The sequence below is a fragment of the Amphiura filiformis genome, chromosome 15, assembly GCF_039555335.1.
Source record: "Amphiura filiformis chromosome 15, Afil_fr2py, whole genome shotgun sequence".
In the NCBI taxonomy this organism is placed as follows: domain Eukaryota; kingdom Metazoa; phylum Echinodermata; class Ophiuroidea; order Amphilepidida; family Amphiuridae; genus Amphiura; species Amphiura filiformis.
The window spans coordinates 39,308,510-39,327,797 of NC_092642.1; the positions used below are offsets into that span (position 1 = coordinate 39,308,510).

The following is a 19,288-nucleotide window of genomic DNA, read 5'->3' on the forward strand; positions in this document are numbered from 1 at the left end:
AGTTCAGAACAAATATTTGAACAAAATTTTGCACAAAATGTTCATTTTATACGCATGAAGGTGAAAATGGGAATTTTAGAAATTTTTAAAAAAGTTCAAATTTTTTTCAATATTTTTTTTAAAATGATTTCTTTAGCATTCTGAAAATTGAGATTATCTTGATTGATAATCGATTACTGATAATCGATAATCGATTATTGATTTTCGATAATCAATTATTGATTGACACCTCCATACAAATAGCCAGTAGGCCTACGTAAGGAAAAGGCATGATTTGAAAATCACCCCAATCATTTTTAATGCTATTTGAATAGCGGGCCCAATCATGATTGATATTGATAATTGATTATTGATAATCGATTATTGATTATCGATTATTGATTATCGATTATTGATAATCGATTATCGATTGTCACCTCTATACAAATAGACAGTACGTAAGGAAAAAGCCTGATTTGAAAATCCCCCCTCCACATCATTTTTAATGCTATTTGAATAGCGGGCCCAATCATGATTGATATTGATAATTGATTATTGATAATCGATTATTGATTATCGATTATTGATTATCGATTATCGATTGTTGATTGACACCTCCATACAAATAGACAGTACGTAAGGAAAAAGCCTGATTTGAAAATCACCCCCCCTCCACATCATTTTTTAATGCTATTTGAATAGTAGACCTAATCTTGATTGATATTGATTATATTGACTGAATATTGATTATCGATTATCAATCGATCCATCATCGATAACAGATAAACACTGGTTGCCAAAATGCAAACAAGATCATGCTGACCGGCATAGCCATCTTCTTCCATTCCTGTCGCCGCCTCTGAAATATATATTTCAAGTAATCTCGTTTCACACTTTGGCTTGCAATAAAGCCACGAAGGGGCGGTAATGTTAATATACGATTTCAGTCAAATATTGGTGCAAATATACGATTTCGGTCAACTATTTGGCTATCCTTTGCCCAAAATTATGAAATGTTTATAGTAACAACAACTCTTAGGAGGGTTTTCGAGTAATTTTAGCGAAATAATGAGGTTAAATAAAAGAAAACCCACTTACAATTTTGGACGCTTAACTGTGGTGTTCTAGGGAATTAAAATATCACAATTAACATGTTTAATTCAAAATCGTTGTCCTACAAGCACATGTTCAGATTGTGTGAACATTACAAATACAAACAATAAGGTTGAAAAATAAATAAAAAAATATTTAAAAATGATTTTAAAAGATCGTCTATTTTGTAGCTTTATGACACTGAATAGGCCAAATATCTGCCTCTGACGAAAAAAAAAAAATGTTTTCCATGCTGACAAGTACCGTATGTCATTTCAAAAAGAAAGAAAAAAAGGCGGATATTACTTTTAAAAACTCAACGCATTACTATTAATACGCCTATAATTAATGAATGAAAAAGTATAGAAGGCGTTGCATCCGGTTCTGATGAGGGGGGGGCACAAGCCGTTTTCGGCAGTTTTCCTATGGGATTTTCTAATATTTCAGATCAATGGGGGGGCTTCCGTGCCCCTAACGCTACGGTTACTGCATTAACACGTTTATGGATGTATTGTGATGATCATAAGTTGGCCTATCATAACATGCCTCAACGATATCAATATGTAAAAAGGTGTTGCAAATTCATAACACAGCGTGTTATAATGTAACGAATGCTATGCCAAAACTTAAAAAATTAACAAAAATATCAGTATCAATAAAATCGGAACCAGAATAAATACAAAGGCCTACAAATAATACTTTTAAACTTTCTAAATCAATATAGGAATCTCGAAATCAATTAATCAATCAATCAATCAATCAATCAATCAATCAATCAATAAATAAATAAATAAATAAATAAATAAATAAATAAATAAATAAATAAATAAATAAATAAATAAATAAATAAATAAATAAATAAATAAATAAATAAATAAATAAATAAATAAATAGGCCTAAATAGATAAATCTATAAATAAATAAATAAGATCTGAATGTGCCATTTATATTATTATTACAATTTTAATATTATTAATATTAGTATTAATACGACGTATTATTAACTTTAAAACGGTGCCTATTGATTATATAATAATTCAAGTACAGTTGAATCATGGTAGGTATTATGATACCTACCATGGTTGAATACAAGAAGGCATTAAAAGATGTTCATCATTACGTCCACTCACTAAATTTAGAACTCTTAGAAATTTGGCAACTCCGTATCAATTAAGCAACCTATGATTAGGGATGACCATCATAATTTCATGTTGCCCCTTTTGCTACAAAAGATTGTTTTCTGGAAAGAACTCATCAACAGAAGTATTTTGGTGGTTAAATGGTCAAAATCGGTCAAAAACTTTTCGAATTATGAATTTTCAAAGTTTCCCATTCTGACCGGTCATTGGAACGAAATAAATTGACAAAGTCTAAATATAGCAATGTGAGCAAAATTGGTATAAGCATATATTTACCTTTTTATATTTCTTTATTTTAATATATATGCAAACATGAAACAAGCATATTGTGAAAATATCAAAGGGGTTTCTTATGAAATGGCACTTTACTAGTCAATAGCATTAAGTATTTGTTCAAACCGAGGCACTGAAATCATGCTTTTAGAAAACATTTGCTAAAAATCATCCATAATGGCCAAAGTGGCACAAAATCAAAAGTCCAGGTGAACTTTTTTTCCACAACAATATACACTACACATAAGAAAAATACTAATGTACTACAAGGGATTTTCAACATAGGAATCCAAACAATCAAGTACCAACATGCACAGCTTTGTCCTGATATCACTTCTGGGGTTTTAACAAAATGTTTAACCTCTATTGTGATTGGCAGCAGCATAAGGTATCTCTTTGATAGCTGATAATGCCCAGCCATTCAGCAAGTGGCTAATAACAGACCTTGATAGGCTTGAATGAATACTGTCATGTGCTACAAAACCATCACACTCCAGGGACTGGTCATTCCATATGCTACAGGGAGGACAGTACTTTAACAATGGAGTGAAAGACTCATTATTGATTAGGCGCGTATTTTAAAAGTACAGCTCCTGTGCGTGTATAGCAGCAAGTCAGTGCAGATGGTATAAATATAAGAAAATGTTTAGGGTTGAGATCAGGTGAATAATACAACAAATGAGCATGAAACTTCACATTTATGTTCAGAAAGGTGTCTATTTAACATGATTCGAAAGGTGTTTGGAAATTCCAAAGGGAAGCTGGTGATTTAATTTTTAACTCGAGATCTACTTGTCCGGTTTTTTTTCCTTTTTACAGAGAGTATGATAGAGGTAATAACAACAACTCTGCCAAATTACAGCTCAGTAGGTCAAGGTGTTCACCTGATCTTTTCATCTGAATATTTTGTGCCATTCTGAGCAGTGCTGCACTGGGCCACTGGCAATTAAGCGCACTGTGGCGATGGACCAATTTTGACTCACACTTACAGAAAAACCAAATAAGTTATGATGCTGTAATTTGCAGGATAGTTACAAAACATAATTGGCATTAACATCTCCAATTTTTACAGAAAAATTATGAAAAATAAAAGAATGGGCTCAATTTAGAAATGTCTGTGCAAGTAGTGCACAGTTGAGCTCCCTGCATGTCTATGGGAGTGTTCTAATCAAGTTGATGGTTCATTGGTCATCCCTACTATGATTGTAGCAAAATATATATTTTCCCGGTACATACTATTTATTGCACGTGTAATACTATTTGACGTCACGAAAAGTATTGTACATACAATATTGTACGTACAATACGGAGTCTGAAGCGCGCTTAAGTGTTGTGTGAAAATAAAAGATGTCCATGACTTCATGGTTGAATGAACCCAAATTGAAGAAAAAAACTGCCCTTTCCTAAGTCACAAAGTAGGCCTATGCTTGTTAACTCAACATAACTGCAAGGCATATTGGGACAAGGAACGGAACTGGCCATCTTACAACTCATTGCTGAACTTTCCACCAAGGGGATTTTCATGGATGAATGATCAAGAATTGATACACATTAAAGTAAATGTTCACTTGGTGAGGATTTTAAACTGCACTCAACCACATCGAGTTTTTCCATTAGTAACAAGCCATGAATCATCTTTTGTGACATGCATAGGCCTACTTTGTGACTTTTGAAAAGGGCAGTTTTTTGGGCTCATTCAGCCCTGAAGTCATGGAAATCTCTCATTTTCACACAACACTTAGTAAACAGTCATATAATTATTTTTTGTGCTGTGTTTAGTTTGAAATGAAAGCAAGTACACATTCTTTTATATTCATTATATTGCAAACAACTTTATTCGCAAATATTTGTATGTACAATGTAAAACAAAATAAAACAGAGCAATTTCAAGGATCAAAATAATTGGCAAGTCAGTCAAAATGTTGTATCTACTAGTAAATAACATAGCAGATACTTCACTTTGATTTGGGAGGCAATATCCACTGCTCAGTGCCAGAAGTGGTTAAGCGCAATAGCTGCCCTATGAACATTTGGTAATTTACACACAGTATTTTGTACTCATCTATACATGGCAGCTACACATGGCAGCTATTACATTTACCCACTTATGGCAGATTCTGCATTGGGCTATTCCAGTAGAATCCATACTCCTCTATGAAAAACAATCAGAATCTTCCACACAGGGAGTGTGAATTTCAGATGGAGTTACCTGAATCTGTGACTTCATTTGAAATTCACACTCCCTGTGTGAAGATTAAGGTCATGTTTTCCATAGAGGGTGTGTGGATTTTAACTGGAGTATCTCATTTTTACTTGGGAGAGACAACTGCCTCTGATATTTGAAATTTTGATGCTTGCAATTGTTATTACTATTAAACTAATGAGCAAATTTGTCTTTCGCTTTTGATTTTCACATTTTTGATATGGATGTAGACATATAATATACACGGTTTTGTGCATTCATGACAAGGGTATACATTTGATTTGGTTACAGTCGCATATCACATATCGGATGTAACCAACAAAATTTGACAAAACCAGTGCTGTTATGACAAATATACGAATTCACATCAACCCACATTCTAGCTTAGCAAATTATGTAAATTACTGTTATAGAAACATGTACATGAAAACTGATGCAAATTGCAAGTGCTATTAGCCTAAGAGGTACAATATTAGCGGACAAAGGGTTTACCTGCTTGAATACTGCTCCCAAAAGGCTCATGGAGAGCTAACTATAAGCATGCATACCCGTAACATTACAGTTGTCACTGGAAAAGTGGGATTGATATCCAAATCCAGTATCAAGAAACGGCTTCCAGAGAATGGATTGCAACAACCCTATTGTGCAATGAGATTATCTACCCTAAATTTCTGCACTTACAGTTTCCGATGCAATGCGGACACAAACTATTTTAAATGCAATGGTGGACACATTATTTCTTCTTTTGGCTTGGAGCCCAATAAAAAGTGACGAATGCTGATATCAGCAACGTAACAAAAAGTTGTAGCCTATTTTGATGCAATCTCATTTACTCTAGGCTCTGGGGTAGTTTGTGTACTTGTCTCTTCTAGAAATTTACTTTGCATTTTCATGCCACAACATTCACACAAAGACATAGTTATTTCTGTTGATTAGAAACATTAATTGCTTTGATATTTTTTCATCATTTGATTATTTGTATGCAGCTATAGTGTGTTTTAATGGAAAACTCCAGTTTGGCAGCCATTTTGGCCAGCTTTAATTTTTACTTGATCAGAATTTCCTACCCAAACTTTTTGTGAATGTCTTGGCATATAAAACATGAAATTGTTTCTAGAAGAGTCATTACACAAACTCCCATTAGAGCCTGTATTGAGATTAAACATTTCTATCAAATATTTATGGATTAAAATTTAGTAAAACAATTATCTAGATTTGTTTTTAGTCTGCAGTTTCAAAAAGCTGAACCAAAAATAACGGAAAATCATGCATGATTGGAAATCAGTAGTCAGGTCAACAGAGTTTAGAAATAGAGAGTACAACATAAGTCACCATTCCATTGACCTGTTTGGTAAATCCCATATGCCTTTGCGAGTACACCTGAGATGTCGTCATTTGACGTCACGCTGACTTGCAAACGATGTTCGCTAAACAATGTGCGCATCGGAGCAGATCGGTGTGACGTCAAATGACAACATCTCAGGTGTAAAAGTAAAAGAGGGTAAATAGTGTACCAGTGGCGTTTTCCGGTGAAAGCCCACAATCAAATGATAATTTGAGTCTTTTACAGAAGTTTGCACAATCGGTGCACATTTTTGGCACTATGCTACATCCAGAATGCAAACCACAACTCACATAGGGAAATCATCCAGAGAGACACTATTTGCTCTCCATGAGAGAGATACACACAGAGTTGTTACTCTTTAATTCTACCTCAATGCATAGTGCAGACCAGGCATGAGAATGCCATTTTTGGAAATAGCTGCAAAGCATGTGGCTTCAGGCATAAAATGCCCATAACAGGCTGAAAAAAATGTGCAAATTTGGACAACAACATAGCCTGAATTCAGGCTTTAAATTCTCATGCCTGGTGCAGACTTTTCAAGGCAATTTCAGGTTGGTTCTTTCAAGTCAATTCAGTCAGTGTAGGTTTTTATCAGCGGGCACATCTTCAAATGCACTGATAATATGATGACTCGGCGGCGCTGGCCTACATCCTCCACAACTGCAGCGGGTTGTTTACTGAATAGCTGAATAGATTACAGACTTGGTGGTACTTTAATACATGCTATTTTCATGTACAGTACATATATACACACACACATTTGGTTAGATATTTGGGTAGTGGTCACACCTGTTGGTAGCAGGTCATGTTGGGTGAGCACTGCTATTATAGTTCTGCACATCAATTTGGAAGATTTTCTTATGTTCAATCATATGATGATGATGATGAAGATACATATCAATACTATTCCGGCCCGCCATTCTGTGGAGAAAAAAAATTGAAAGAAAATAATTACATTAGAAACGTTATGCAGTTTTGTCTAAAAAAATAGCCACAGATTTATATGGGGCATTACATAAGATCTTTACACTTGATTGCTGTCCACTATGGTTCAAGTCGTACCTTATAAAGCATTTTGCATAATTCAGGGATGCAGCTCTATACAGGTGCAGAACCCTAGTCAGCCTACATATAATAACCATCACAGCCAGGATCAGCTCCCTGAGTTTTGTACGGGTAGACTGAGAATTAACAGTACCTTCCTTGCTCAGGGGAATTTGATGCTAGCTCAATTTTTCACGAGAACAGAATTCAACACTACAGGGGCTCAAACCCCTAACCGTCACAAACCAGAGTTGACAGCCTTATCGATTAAGCCAACTGTACAGCTTATAAGCATACTGATTTCCATGTCACAGTAGATCATTTTCTTCCAACTGAAATTGGGGAATACTTGCACTAGATCGATTAATACATTTCATTCAATGTGTCATGAACTAGTCATGATCATCTTTGACACCATTAACTGGCAAACATGTGAAGTCATAAAATCAAAAAATACAGCCTAGATTGAAAAACTTTTGAACAAGGTACAGGTTACAAACTGGCAAATATATAATAACTAGCGGTTGCCCGTCTTTCGCGGTTCGTAAATAAATGCAATTTTACAAATGCATCACCATGATCACCACCCTCCGAGTTTTTATTGCGACCAATTTTACCAACTCCCTAATTTATTACCGATTGAGCAAATCAACTTTTTCTTTGTTGCCACCCGTGTTTCCCCCTATCCTTCCGTTCTTTCCACTGTTCCCCCTTTAACTCACATCCCTCTTCTCCCTCTGCCTGTTATCTGTCCCTGTATCATGGTTTTAGTAGTAGGCCTACTTTTTCCTAGTCAACTGCTAAAAAAATTTGTGAATGTGAAACATAATGTACAATTTTAAGTCATTATAAGTAGGTCCTATATGCTCAAAAAATTTAAAACAGCTATTAATTTGTATTTTTGCCATGTTGGCAAAGTTTGGTGGTCACCCATGCAATGCATCGCGGATTGTTAAATAATATCGCCAACCCATGGCACCCATGCACTCTCCTCACTCATTTTGATTTTCCCGTGTTTATTATTCCCACTTGCTTTAGAGGCAGCGTGTTGATACGCGATGTCGCGATCTAAATGATACACGTTTTTGTTTGACGCGGCGTGTTCATACGCGAAGGTGCAAGATTTTATTTGTTTGACGCGATTTAGTTGTTAGGCGGACATAGTAACTGATGCTCACTATTTTGAGGTCCCTGGATATTTTTAAAGGTATTTTTGCTCATTTTTAGACTTTAAATCACTCAGATTGAAAAAATGAGGTGAATATGCAGCATAACTCGGTGAATGATTAGGTTTGCAAAAGTGAAATTTGCAGTTGCATCAGCACCGTTCGAGTTTTTATCACGAAAAGTTTTGCAACTCGGTAATTTGTTATAGATTCTGGAATATGACTCGGAGTCTTGATTTATAATAAGCCCCATCTTGGGACTCAAGATGAATTGAGGCAAACTGATTCAAGCAACCTTTCGAGGAACATTTGTTTACCTTTTAGCAACAAAATAATGTAAAAACATAGAAGTGGGGTTCCAAATGGCTGATTAAATCACATCATGGAAACGCCTTGAAACATTGACATCTCATTCGCTATAGAATAGGTGATCCATTCAGGTTGAGAACCTTTTATGCGCTTCTCTCTGATAGGTGCATGGATATTACAGGCATCATTAAACATTGATTTCCATGTGTCTAAGGCTATATTTACATCATTAATACTTTGTACACAGTTCCAATTAGTCTTACTGATCGTATTCACAAACTCTTGCTCATTAAAATTCCTATAGGATCTGGTTTTAGTAATTTTAGGAGAAGACTTAATTTGTTTCATTTTGCGAACAACATAAATAAGATTGTGGTCACTAAGTCCCAGACTATGAACACCAGACGTTAATAATAGTTTCTGGTCTTGTTACAAAAGCAAGATCAATAGTTGTTTTACTCTTCTCCGTAATACTGAGTGTAATCCTTAATTAGTTGAGTGAATTGTGAGTGATTTGCTAATTTAGAAACTTTCCTAGATTCAGTACCAGGCTTAGATACATCAAGATTAAAATCACCTAAGACAATTACATTATCATACATAGAAACACAATTTTGAAACATAGCATCAATCCTATCAGTGTATTCAGCTATAGCATCTGGAACACGATAAACAGTACCAACTAAGATGGGTTTGCTGTGAGGAAGACATATTTCAACCCAAAGTGCTTCAACATCATTGATAAGAAGATTGCTTTTTTCAACAAAGGTTAAATTATTCTTAATGTAAATTACATTTCCCCCATGGTTTTCATTTTATTGATTGTGTTAACCATTCTCTTTTAATTGAAAAACTTAGCAACTATGGTATTAAAGGTACGACACTTGAGTGGTTTGAATCTTATCTTGGTAATAGAGCTCAAGCTATTAACATTAATGCCACATTATCTGATTTTAAGAACATTAATATTAGCATTCCTCAAGGCTCTATTTTAGGCCCGCTTCTTTTTATAATATTTGTTAATAGTCTTTCTAATAGTGTTGATTGTAAATGTACTATGTATGCCGATGACACCACATTACTATGTACTGCTAATGACTCTTCTACTCTTCAATCAAAGCTTCAATGTAATTTATCTAAAATTGTTGACTGGTTCAAGAATAATAATCTTACATTAAACATTCAGAAAACTAAGTTCATGGTGTTTGGCACTAGCAGGGTGTTAAAAAACTTTACAGATGTTAGTTTATATTACAATAATGATACTATTGAGCGTGTAGATGTATTTAAGTATCTTGGTGTTACTTTGATCCTACCATGGCTTGGTCTGATCATATTAATGCAATGTCTTCCTGTATTTCTAAGCGATGTGGTGTAATTAAACGTGTCAAACCTTATATTCCAAAAGATACCCTCATCATGCTTGCTAATGCAATTGTTATGCCTAATTTTGATTATTGTAATACTGTTTGGTCTAACTGTTCTGTTGAGCTCTACAACTCCCTTCAAATTCTTCACAATAGGCTTGCTCGTATTATTCTTTCTGCTGATATCAGAACACCAATTGATGACATGATGAGTACTCTTCACTGGAATAAATTAAATGATAGGTGGTTCAACTATATGGCAACACTCACCTTCAAATGCCTGAAAGGAATGGCTCCTGATTACCTTTCCTCTCAGTTCACTTTTATGCACGATATGCACTCTAAAGGAACCAGGAGTCAAACCAACTTTGCTCTTTTTGAACCACCATATAATATTAATGCAGGTAAAAGAACTTTTCATTCACGTGCTACTAAATTGTGGAATAGCCTTCCAAATGATAGTAGATGTAATTTTAAGTCAATGAGTATTGCTCAATTTAAGCAGTTGTTTTTGATAAAACCAGTGTAATATGCCTTTTATCTGAATTTACATGTTTTCCCAATTGTTCACAATTTCATGTGGCATTTATAATTATGTATTTTCTGATTTATTACTGTATGCTTCTTGTTCACATTGTAAATGCAGGGCCTCCTTGGAAATCAGTGTTTTGACATTGAAGGAGCTACCCTGGGTAAAGAAAGTTTAAATAAATAAATAAATAAATATAACCAAGCCACATAGCATCACCTGATCCTGACATGGCCCCATTTTTTAATGCAATAAACAGTGAGCATGCATCAGCCAGTGCCATTCTTCCATGGGTATATACATACTCGACTCCACTGAATTTTTCCAACCTCTTTTATCCGGGCATGATGGGACCAAGCATTGTTCGGATAAGTGAAAAATCTGGATAAGTGAATTACATGTAATTCTGTATTGAAAGTTCAAAGGACTGAAATTGTGACAACAAAAGATTGTGCTAATATGGGATAATAGCACTAAAAGATGGCTTTAGAGTGCTTTGTGCAATATAGATGTCATTCTAAGCATTCAGAGCATGGAATTAAGGTGTTTTAAGGTGATTTAAAAATCATCAAAAACATGTTTTCCTCTGAAAATTTCACAGCCGGATAACAGAGAGATCCATATAAAAGAGGTCCGGATAAGAGAGGTTGGACTGTAACTAACTTTACTTGTCATTTGTCTTGATCTTAAAATCAAGTCAAATGACTTAAATTGACCTGAATTTTGGGTGACATCTGAAAATACTTTCCTGCAGTGTAGGTTAATTTTACTTACATTTATAATACTCATTTCATAGTCACTGATAGGTGCTCGCTCTATATTTCTTGGGGAGTTGATAAAATTCTTTGCTACTGCTACTAGGTCTAGGGGTTGTGCTTGAGTTGGATACTCCATTATATGAGGATGCTATAATTGGTTGTGCTGGTGACATTCCTATAAAGAAAAAATGCAGAACAAGTTAACACACTAGAAATGGTGCAATATTATAGAAATCACTTTGATTAAAATAGTGTACTTCATGAATACTCTGATAAACCACACAATATTGTCAACCAATCAGATTATTGGTCTTTTGTTACGTATGATCGAATCAGAACCCCACTTCTGTATTTTCGCTGTGTATGCTCAACATGAGCACTGTTATTCTCTGAACGCTAGTGTAGTGCCGTCTATTGTCACAAACACACAAGCTCGAGAAATCTACGCTTGCTGGGTGCATGGCTAACTATTCTGGAAATACACTATTTTTGCCTTCATGAGTGACAAACAAACATGGCAGAACCAGAGCTCTCCCAATCTTATTCAATGGTTGCTTCCATATTCACCTCAATGGGCTATGCCAGTTGAAATCCAAACACCCCATATGGAAGGCATGACCTTATTTTTTCCACACAGGGAGTGTGAATTTTAAATGTGCTTACCTGAATGGGTGACTCCATTTGAAATCTACACCCCATATGTGAGAGATTAAAGTCATGACTTCCACAGGGGGTGTGTGGATTTCAACTGTAATAGCCCATGACACCTGTCATATAAGAGCTACTTTACAGTCACTATCTTTTTGACTGATTTACTTGCATACCAAAATTACACAAATGTATACAATCTAGCATCATACAGGTTAGTAATATATCACCACATTGCTGTGATTAATAATGAAAGACAAAATTTATGCAATTGCAATTTTTGAATTATATCAGTCACATTTCATTATAGTTCAACGTAACAATACATAACAATAACATTGTATAACTGTAAAAATGGAAATGTGCAACTTTTCACTAGTTTTAGATTTTTAATCTGCATAATTAATAAGGGTTAATTAAAATTTTAATCTGCATAATTAATAAGGGTTAATTTCTTGAAAAAATAAAATAAACTCTAATAGCCTCTAATTAATTATGCCAATTAAAATTAGCAAAATGCTAAACGTAATATACTTCTGTTTTACTTACAAGTACTACATACGTACCAAGTCTCAGCTAGATAGTTCTTTTAGTTACTTGGCAAATTAACTTTGCCTTGGCAAATTAACTTTGCCACTTGGCAAATTAGCTTTGCCTAATTGGGGGTATGTAACTTACATCTTTAGCCTCGCTTTCAGTTTTCTGATTTGCTAACTCCAGCCTAAATGGAGTTAGCAGAGCTGAACGCAGCTGCACCAACAGCTGCGAAGTGGTCTATTAAAAAAATGGTTTTAGACTTATCGGTTATTAGACTAAATGGTTATCGGACCAAATGTTTACCGGACCAAATGGTTAAAGAACCAAATGATTATTGGACGTAGTGGATATACCAGGCACAAAAAGAAACTCGTCAGTTATATTCATCCTTGCTGTTCAATAACTTGATAATTTTGGATTATTCTGAAATATACATTTTGTTAATTGGACTTTGCTTTCTCATTTGACACCCTGTTTGTGAAAAACAAACAAGAATTGACCAAGATATGCGCTTCCAAAGCCTCAAACCCCAAAATCAAAAGTTGCATTTTCAACGATTTTCAATGGGAACGCATCGTTGTATTGCACACAAGCACCACAGGCCAATCAATAAAGCACACAGTGTAACAGGCACAATTGAATCGTTAAAATTGCAACTTTTCATTTTGGGGTTTGAGAGTTTGGAGGCGAATATCTTGGTCAATTCTTGCTCAATGTTCACGAACAGGGTGTCAAATTAGAAAGAAAAGTCCAATTAACAAAATGTATATTTCAGAATAATCCAAAATTATCAGGTTGTTGAACAGCAAGGATGAATATAACTGACGAGTTTCTTTTTGTGCCTGGTGTAGACCAAATGGGTGTAGACGAAATGGATGTAGACAAAATAGATATTAGACCAAATGGCATTAGACCAAATGGCAAATCCCCAGATGGAATAATGTAATAAAACTTTGAAATCAGAAAGCAAAAACTGAACTTTAACAATAAAATTAAGAAAATAGTAAACAACAAAATCAATAAACACAACCATTGCAAAATGAAATAAACATATAACATGAAAAAAACTCAAAAGTTGAAAAGTTTCCTTTTAGGAACATGTAAACCATCACCAAGTGCTATGGTAGCTGGAAGTATGAAGTACAGTTAGAATTGTCACAAGCTCTGCATGTAATCACAATTAGTATAATATTCCAGCAAAATATTGAAAAGTATGTTTAGTGGAATTATAAGGGAACAAACCAAAAGTTTGATGATGTCATATAAACGAAAGTCTGTTTGTTTGGAAGTTGACCAACTACCTGTCCTATAAAGTATTTTAGTTAGGAAGTTGATCAACACCCCCTTTCCTGAAACCCAAGTGTGAAATGTTGAAAAATCCAACCTGAAAGTTCAAGTTTGACCAATATAACATGTAGATATTTACAAACATAACATTTGGAAGTTTTTGAACCCCTCTGCTCTTACAAAAGTACTTTCATTTGTCAAACGTTTGGCTTGTTCCCTAAATGGTGCACCAATTTTTAAAGAAAAACAACACCCTTGATGGCTACATGTTTAACTGTTTATGACAATACATGTAGACCCAAATGAACGAGAAAGTCTAGGTCTACCCCTCTGAAACTGGGTTCATGCCATGGTTCTTGTTATAAACTTACATTAAATTCATGTAGTTTTAAAGAGCTTGTTACACTTAAAAGTTTGTGCAGTGTACACTGTGCACTTGTCCAAAATTGAACTTTTCCAACAAAATGACCCTATACATATGGATGAGATATCATTCAAAAACCTCATTTAACAAAGCAAGTGAACAAAGACTTATTATTTTTTACCTCTTAGGTGACAGAAAAAAACCCTGTTCTACAGGTAAACAGACTTGTGAAGTATGACCCTTGAAAATCCCAGAGAGCTTCAAATAGCTAAATGTTTTTGAAAATTTTGAAAATTTTCATATTTTGTTTCTAATTTTCAGAATTGTTTCATTTCATTCTAAAAAGAAAAATCCAAAAATGCAAAATGTGGGTAGGCTATTAAGTCTGTCCAACAGGATTTTTTTTGTTGCCTTATGACCCCTTTTGACCTTTGACCCTGTATACCTGTGACTCAGCTATTCTTGTGGCCATGCAAGGTTTCAATGTAAGCCAATTCAATGTTATGCACAAGAATGACAAATTGCTTCAGAATCATAAAAATAAAATAATACCTGTTGACTCACATTGTGAACAACCTACGAGCTACATATGAAACTTGAGTCAGATGTGTTGCAAAATGAGAACAGATGTTAACAAATTGCCCTTTCATGACTTTTTATCAGGGCTCGAAATAAGGAGGGCCCAAAGGCCCTCGAAAATCAGTGAGGGCCCGCAAAAGATACATCCAGCGGGCCCAAATGGCCCGCAAAATTTGTGGCAATATTTCTCACTTTTTTGTGGGGTTCATAGGTTAATGGCCCAAATTCGGGCCCACAAAAATTTGTGAGGGCCCTTAAACATTTAAGATCAAGGGCCCAAATGGCCCTCAGAAATTCTGGCTTATTTCGAGGCCTGCTTTTTATGCCCTTTGACCCAAAGCTACATGCACCCTGAATGAAACCTCCATCAGTGGCCTTTATCATCAAATACTAGGATTTCAAATATGCACTATTTAAATATTCTTTGGTTCACCTCAAGTTTGGAAGTGATGTCAATGCCTTTTCGCAGTTGCACAGCAAGCATGTCGACAAACCGCCCTTTTACATGTGTGCAATTCAATACTGTGCCCAGCAAAATATACACCTATGTCACTTCCAATCTCGAGGCAAACCAATGTTTAAAATTAAGCAAGATTGTGTAAAACATGCCGATACATGTAGGTAGTAATAACGAAAGCTTAAAAAACAAAAGAAATACTAACAAGCAACTTAACTTCGAACATGGACATTCAATTTTAAGCAACAGCCGCTAGCAGACTAGATCTAAGTGATCTCGGTCAAGATGTTGGAATAAGGGACACCACCCTAAAAGTTTAGGGTTAGAGTTTTACGGTTAGGATTAGGTTTGGGTTAGCAGAATAATAAGTGTCAGGATTAAGACATAGGATTTGCATTAGGTTTAGGGTTAGTATTTAGAGTGGTGTTCCTTATTCTAAAGTTGTTCTGTAGACTAAGCCGAGAGGTTCATCTATCTACTTGCATTGTTTGCTACTGTTGCTATATTTAATTCTCGGACACTACATCGAGGGGTCATTGACACAAAGACTTAACTCCATTCCATTTTGCACATTCTGAGAAAAATTGGTCCACAATGACTTATGAATGTTCTCAGTCATCCAGTTGTAGTAACATGAAATTTGGAATGAAATCAAAATACTGGACAAAAACATCCCTTGCTGTCTTTTTACATGACCAGTCCAGCGGGTCAGTTGCCTGATGAAGTGTGATGGTATCACAAGCAACGTAGCATTGCTAAAAATAGTAAGTCCAGTATTTTTGATTTAATTCCAAATTTCAAATGACTTATGTAGTTAAGTCTATGTTTCACTGGTCATTGATTTCAATGGGGTGCTAAATGGAGTTACTTCTCTGTGTTTATTGTGCTCTGTGCTCAAGTTTCTGAACATTTTGATATCAAAATCTCATTTTCGCAAAAAATGGAGTTAAGTCTTTGTGTCACTGACCCCTCGACATGTACAATTTGAAAGCAAAGAGTACATTCACAAGTATTCTATATGCGCATGATGCTGTAAACTATGTACGCCTCAGGAAAAAGAAACCAATCACGCTTCACAATGTTGTTTAAAGCAGCCGGCCAAGGTTAGTGCATCTGCGAAATACGCACACGCATTTGACACGACGCTCAGCCCATACACTTTTGTCAGAGGCATAAAAATAGCAACAGAAGCTATGCATTCATTGATGACTTGGTTCATGTGTATTTTTTAACATTAACTTGTCAGGAAGACATCTTGTGATGTGTGAAATTGAGTTATGAATCACAAAAATTGTTAGACCAGGAGAGTCCAAGCTCAGTACATCTCTCTTTGTAATACTGAGGGGAAATACACCATCTTGGATTGTCATGTCAGGGACCAAAAAGAGTGTACCTCTAGCATTTATCGGCAATAGACCTTTTCAGGATTTCACAACACAGTGGACACCGCGTCTAGTAAAAACAATGTGGCTCATGATTGGTGTGATTGATTATACCACGGCATGCAATCACTGAATGCACTGTCGTCAGTGTGTAATAGATTGGGGTGCGTTTCTTTATGTGACTTTTCTGAACTAGTTTCCAAAGATATCTGATCAGACTGATCATCTGCTGAAAAGGTCCATGGCCTGAAATTAAAGAATAATTTGTATCTAGCATGAACAAGACAAAGGGATGTGCATGTATAGTAGCATCTGGTGGCTGTTCTCGCTGTAATGCACTACGCACAAGCTACAATCACGCATGTATGCCAGGTTCAATGTACAGGGTGAGTCAAAAAAAGTGCAATAGAGCAAAGAATCGATAATTACGTAAGAATTACTTTGAACTTTCCAATTATTGAAAGTTTCTATAAATGCCACACTCAATAGGCACCTTCTGTGAAAAACTGAAGTCAATCACATCTACCGTTTAATTTTTATGAGTCCTTTTGCTACGATACCCAATTTCATTATTTGTCCACGAGGTACCATGTATTTTGAATGAGAGCACACAATGCACGATAAAGGCACCAGCTCTGAAACTGACTTTAACTTAAATAAGGTTGATTTTTGCGTTATTTTCATTTCTTTTTTTCTGTTCAAACAAACTTTTTAACATTACTTTAAGTCCTTCATACCTCACTCGACTCCAACTCCAGTTTTTTAAATCCCAGTATGTCCAACTTACTGGATATTTTATAATTCGCTCCACTTCAAGTTACGCGCATTTCATTTCGACATTTGAAAAAAAATCCGCCTGCAAATTTGTATGTTTTTGATAGAGAATAAACATCTTTAAACTAAAGGTAAAATGAAAATAACAACAAATAATGTTTCTTTTCCTTAAACAAGACCAAGGACAATAACAATTTGGGTGCTCTATTTTATTTCAATGCCAATGAGGTTAAGAAAATAGCAGTTGTTCCAAATCTACCTAACACAGAGTGGGCTGACTTTCAAATTTTAGATGTTTCTTGGACAAACATTAAAATTGGGTATCGCTATAAAATGTGTCATAAAAACAAAACGGTAAATGCTAATTCCTTGGTTTTTTTCACACAAGGTCACTAATGGATATATCATTCATAAAATGTTTTAAAACCTGTAAGGTTCAAACCGGTTCTTAAATAAAAATGGATTCTTTTCTCTATTGCACTTTTTTTGACTCACCCTGTACATGGAGCAATAAACCCCTTCATGAGTGACACATAAACAGGGCAATGTCCATACACTCTCCTTGTCTAACATCATTGGTCATCACATCTACACTATGGACCACAATGGCCTCATTCCAGTGGCATAGTTTAATAACCTCAAACAATCATAGTACAAAATTTGACCTCCAACTTGCAGAGTATGACTTTTTGTACTCAAATTTTAAAAGGTCATTCAATGAATGAACAACTGTATTGGGGTTAAAGAACCGTGCCCTGATAGATGAGCATGTTGTGGATCCTAGTGCTACATGTAGCATCTAAGATGATCCGGACTCAGCAAAGCCTTAAATACAAATGCACCTACTGCTCAATTCATCCATTTTACCTGTTGGTAGTTCAGTTTGCAATTCAATGGGGATCTTCTTGACTGGTTTCTGAATCTCTATGCTTGCTGCTGCAGGCTTAGCTGCTGCGGCAGGAGACTCAGTCCACTGTCCTAATTAGATTTTTAAAACAAGTACAGTACAATCAAAAACTCACAGATTTTACTGCAAAATCTGGACTACAAGCTGTTTGATAAACTTACAGATATTAGTATAACAGGATACTTCTCACAGATTTAATAATTTGGAGCAGGCCTTATATTAAGTATGCCTGGACCAGGAGCTAAAATGATCTCCTGGTCACAAAGATGGCTCCTGATCCTATAGTTTGTAGTGTAAAATATTGGATACACCAGGAGCCAAAACTGGGTATCCATGGGGTAAAAAAAGACTGGGTGCCTGGTTAATATAAGCCTTGATTTGGAGAAAAGAGATAGTTGTAAAATTTCTGCCTTCTAGGTGTGAACTCGACACATGAAAATGAAAGTTCTTCATTGTACACATTTTAAAGACAAACAGACACAATGACACTTTTCTTTTCTTTGTGCCATGTGCATATAGTAATGGCTCAATGGTGTTGCCATGATTACACAAACAACTCTGTCCAGAAATCTCTCGCTTTGTTTAAATCTGTGATTACGATTTCATGCACACACACATTCACAGGGTAAAACAAATCATGCAAACTATCATTTATCAGGGGAAAAATAACCGGAGACACCGAAGGCAATTGCCTTGGGTGCCCCATGCCTTTGCCTTGGTGTCGTCCCTCAAAATGTGTAAGTTTGGATGTATTATTTCATGAATTTATGTGATTGCCTTAGTGCCCTACATGTAGCAGGCCTTAGCAGAATTGCCTGGCTGCCCTCGCAAATGCCAAAATGAATTTTTCCCCTGATTTATATTTAACTGAACACAGCAATGAAAACCAAGAGCACACCACAGTCCACACTTTTGAGCCAGGTTTAGCTCATCAAAATGTCAAACACGACTTGCCATTCTTTAACATTCCACGACTTTTCACGACTTCTGGGAAATCGAAATGGGAGCCCTGTTTAGGAAAACCTGTTGAATTGGATACATGTCCCAAATATTTTTTTTAACACTTTGAAGCAATTTTAACACTTTGAAGCAATTTAAAGCAAAATCAAATCAAAAACACACTTCTCACAGGACGGAGATGTTTTACCA

General features: G+C 35.4%; 1 protein-coding gene across 3 annotated transcripts in view; it reads right to left on the reverse strand.

Annotated features, from left to right (window-relative positions):
• Positions 1-5,584: 5,584 nt before the first annotated feature.
• The window catches only part of LOC140171613 (uncharacterized), a 28,436-nt gene continuing 14,732 nt past the window's right edge, over positions 5,585-19,288 (reverse strand). Inside the window, exons 3-5 of one of the 3 annotated variants that reach the window (XM_072194900.1) lie at positions 19,094-19,162; positions 11,221-11,379; positions 5,585-6,952 (exon numbers count right to left, since the gene is read on the reverse strand). In XM_072194900.1, the coding sequence (XP_072051001.1) occupies positions 11,243-11,379; positions 19,094-19,162 (206 nt within the window). In that variant the 3' untranslated portion in view covers positions 5,585-6,952; positions 11,221-11,242. Of the gene's footprint in view, positions 6,953-11,220; positions 11,380-18,099; positions 18,211-19,093; positions 19,163-19,288 lie in introns of all 3 variants that reach the window. The other 2 variants (XM_072194899.1, XR_011861621.1) reach the window with 2 other exon arrangements.